General features: G+C 38.4%; 1 protein-coding gene across 1 annotated transcript; it reads right to left on the bottom strand.

Moving 5' to 3' along the window:
- Positions 1–584: 584 nt before the first annotated feature.
- LOC110093871 lies at positions 585–1,886 on the bottom strand. The gene is made up of 2 exons (XM_020818897.2): positions 1,479–1,886; positions 585–1,089 (listed from the first exon to the last, which is right to left on the bottom strand). Exons 1-2 carry the CDS (start codon positions 1,788–1,790, stop codon positions 754–756), a joined length of 648 nt encoding a protein of 215 aa, XP_020674556.1. The 5' UTR covers positions 1,791–1,886; the 3' UTR covers positions 585–753.
- Positions 1,887–2,448: the final 562 nt, after the last annotated feature.

Below are 2,448 nucleotides of genomic sequence, written 5' to 3'. Positions count from 1 at the left end.
AAATATTTAATCTTATAAGTCATTTAATTTTTCAACATAAAATTAATTTATGATTGATACGGCATCACAAAATTAACTTGATCGGGCACGAATCTCAAGGCAAAAGCTAGTTGGAAACTTCAAAAATTAATTCCGGGAGCACCCGAACTCCGATTTCAGCGAGCTTGTAGTCAAACTGAGCGTCTCGGAAATACAAACCCAACAACACCAAGATCAACCCAATCCGAGCCCAAATGAGTCCGAATCAAGGACCCGAAGCGCTGTTTTCCCAAGGAAGGGCCTCATTTGTAATCGACTGCAAATACTAGTGGATTCGTTCAAACTGGGCTAGGCCCCGTGGTTTTTCCCCCTTTTACAGGGGTTTTCCACGTAAAAATCTTGGTGTCTCATAAATGCTAGATCCTCTCTTCTTATCTGATTGCGTGCCGGATTTTCGTACAACGCTAAGACGTTAAACTAAATATTTCTCTACCGCCGCGAATACTCCAGGACGCAACAATGATATAATTATATTTAATTATTTTCTAATTCTAAATATTTCTTAATATTGTAAATATCATGAGATTTCATGGCAATTCTAATCTTGTCTGATTTCAACTTCATTGACACAGCAAAATACATCCATGTAGTGCACGTACGGCAAAACACTTACATTTAATGGTTACATATATAGATAGTATAAACAACCACTCCTTTTCTGCTTTTTCATTCTTGATTACAGCTCGACAGATAGCTACTAACCAGATACTTAACTTAATGAAGGAGGCTTAGGGTTTCGAAGGACTTCACAGTCTCCATCTTCTTTGGCAGTGAGTGCATATACTTGCAGTTTGGGCAGGAGGGCGATGAACGGTATAGCATTACCAGAAGGTGGCAATTAAAGCAGACAATGGCAACCATGCTGCTGCTGCCATTACTAGAGCTACTTGGTTTCTTTACCTCCTCCTCCAAGTTTTGGCAGATTCTCTTTCTGAAACTTGTTGAAGTTGAAGGAGTTGAGATATTGAGCTCCAAGTCTAAGTTCTGCTCTTTCGGTCTCACCCAGCTCTTAGTCAGAGTTTTTCTATTTAGGTAGTATATCCTTCCAGACTGCCATAGAAAAATAAGATTTAATTGGAAAACAAACAGTGGAAATTAGAAAAGTTTAAGATATTTTATCTGATTGCATAACACTTTTTTTTGTAAATTTAATGATCAGTATAGTTTTATTTTTTCAAATTTATATGTTTCCCACAAAAATATCGTATATTATGGAGGGTGAATTATTCTGTCCGGTGATCGGACCGTCCAGACACCAATCCAGACGGACAACGTCACCCGAATACACTAGGCCCCTGGGTGTTTCTGGGTGATGTCCCCTGGGTGTTTCTGGGTGATGTGGCGCATCTGAATTGGTGTCCGGACGAATCTGGACACCGGACATAATAATTTTCCATTATGGAGGGAGAGATAGAGAGCTAGAGAAGTAGAGACCTTACTTGAAGGTTTAGGCACTGCTCCCAGTCCATAGGAAGGGGATCATTGATGTGAAAGTCTATGCCAGATTGATGAGTGCTGGGCTCCTCCCAGCTAGCCAGCTTCCTCTTTCTGCTATTATTTTCTTCTGATTTACAAGAGGAGCTATTGTTGCTATCAGCCTGTGACATGGAGGGACCTAAAGAGAGATTTGGGTGATCCATAATCCTCAAAGGAAACAATCTCTGATCAGTATTACTTCTAGTAGTATTTCGCTTCTTCTCCTCCACTACTTGCAATTCTGTCTTGGCTTTCAGAAGAAGCTTCTTCACCATGCATGCTCCACCTTAGCACTTATGCTGCCTATATTATGCACACACAAGAAGGATATAAAGGTGAGAGAGAAAAGAGGATGTGAGAAGAAGAGAACTTTGACGAGTGAGTTATAGAAAGGGAATAAGCTCATGAGTGCTAGTTCGCGCTCCTTTGATTGATAAGGTCATGCAAGAGGTGGCGTGAAAAGTAAATAGGGTTCTTAAATGTCCTTCATCAAACACCATTAAAAGTTGGACAGATCTAGCATTAAAGTGGCGTGTAGACTCATCTTAAATGCTTGAATTACTCTTCCTATTTCATTCTTAGTTGGCTAAGAGCATATTTGTCTTGACTAAAAAGCGTGAAATTTGTTGGGGTTAAATCCTAGAAATGATTTTCAGCGATGCTTGTTAGTGAGCACCTCGTCCTGTATTACTTGTTTTCTATGAATTTAGTTTCTGCTTGTTTGGGTCAGAGTGCTACATTTTCCACTCCCTTATAAGAGTAAATGGATCATCATCATCCATTTTATTTCATATTTATATTATTTTTTTGTATAATATATTACTTATTTTGTTAATTTTGCTCCAATAACCCTTTTTTCAAAAAATGAATTTAAAATATAGAAACTTACTTTCATCCACTTGATATCAATATTAATAGCTCTTGAACTTAGTT

The sequence above is a fragment of the Dendrobium catenatum genome, unplaced genomic scaffold (assembly GCF_001605985.2).
Source record: "Dendrobium catenatum unplaced genomic scaffold, ASM160598v2 fragScaff_scaffold_621, whole genome shotgun sequence".
In the NCBI taxonomy this organism is placed as follows: domain Eukaryota; kingdom Viridiplantae; phylum Streptophyta; class Magnoliopsida; order Asparagales; family Orchidaceae; genus Dendrobium; species Dendrobium catenatum.
Note: the sequence above shows the minus strand (reverse complement) of the source record. Positions and strands in the feature narration are given on the sequence as shown.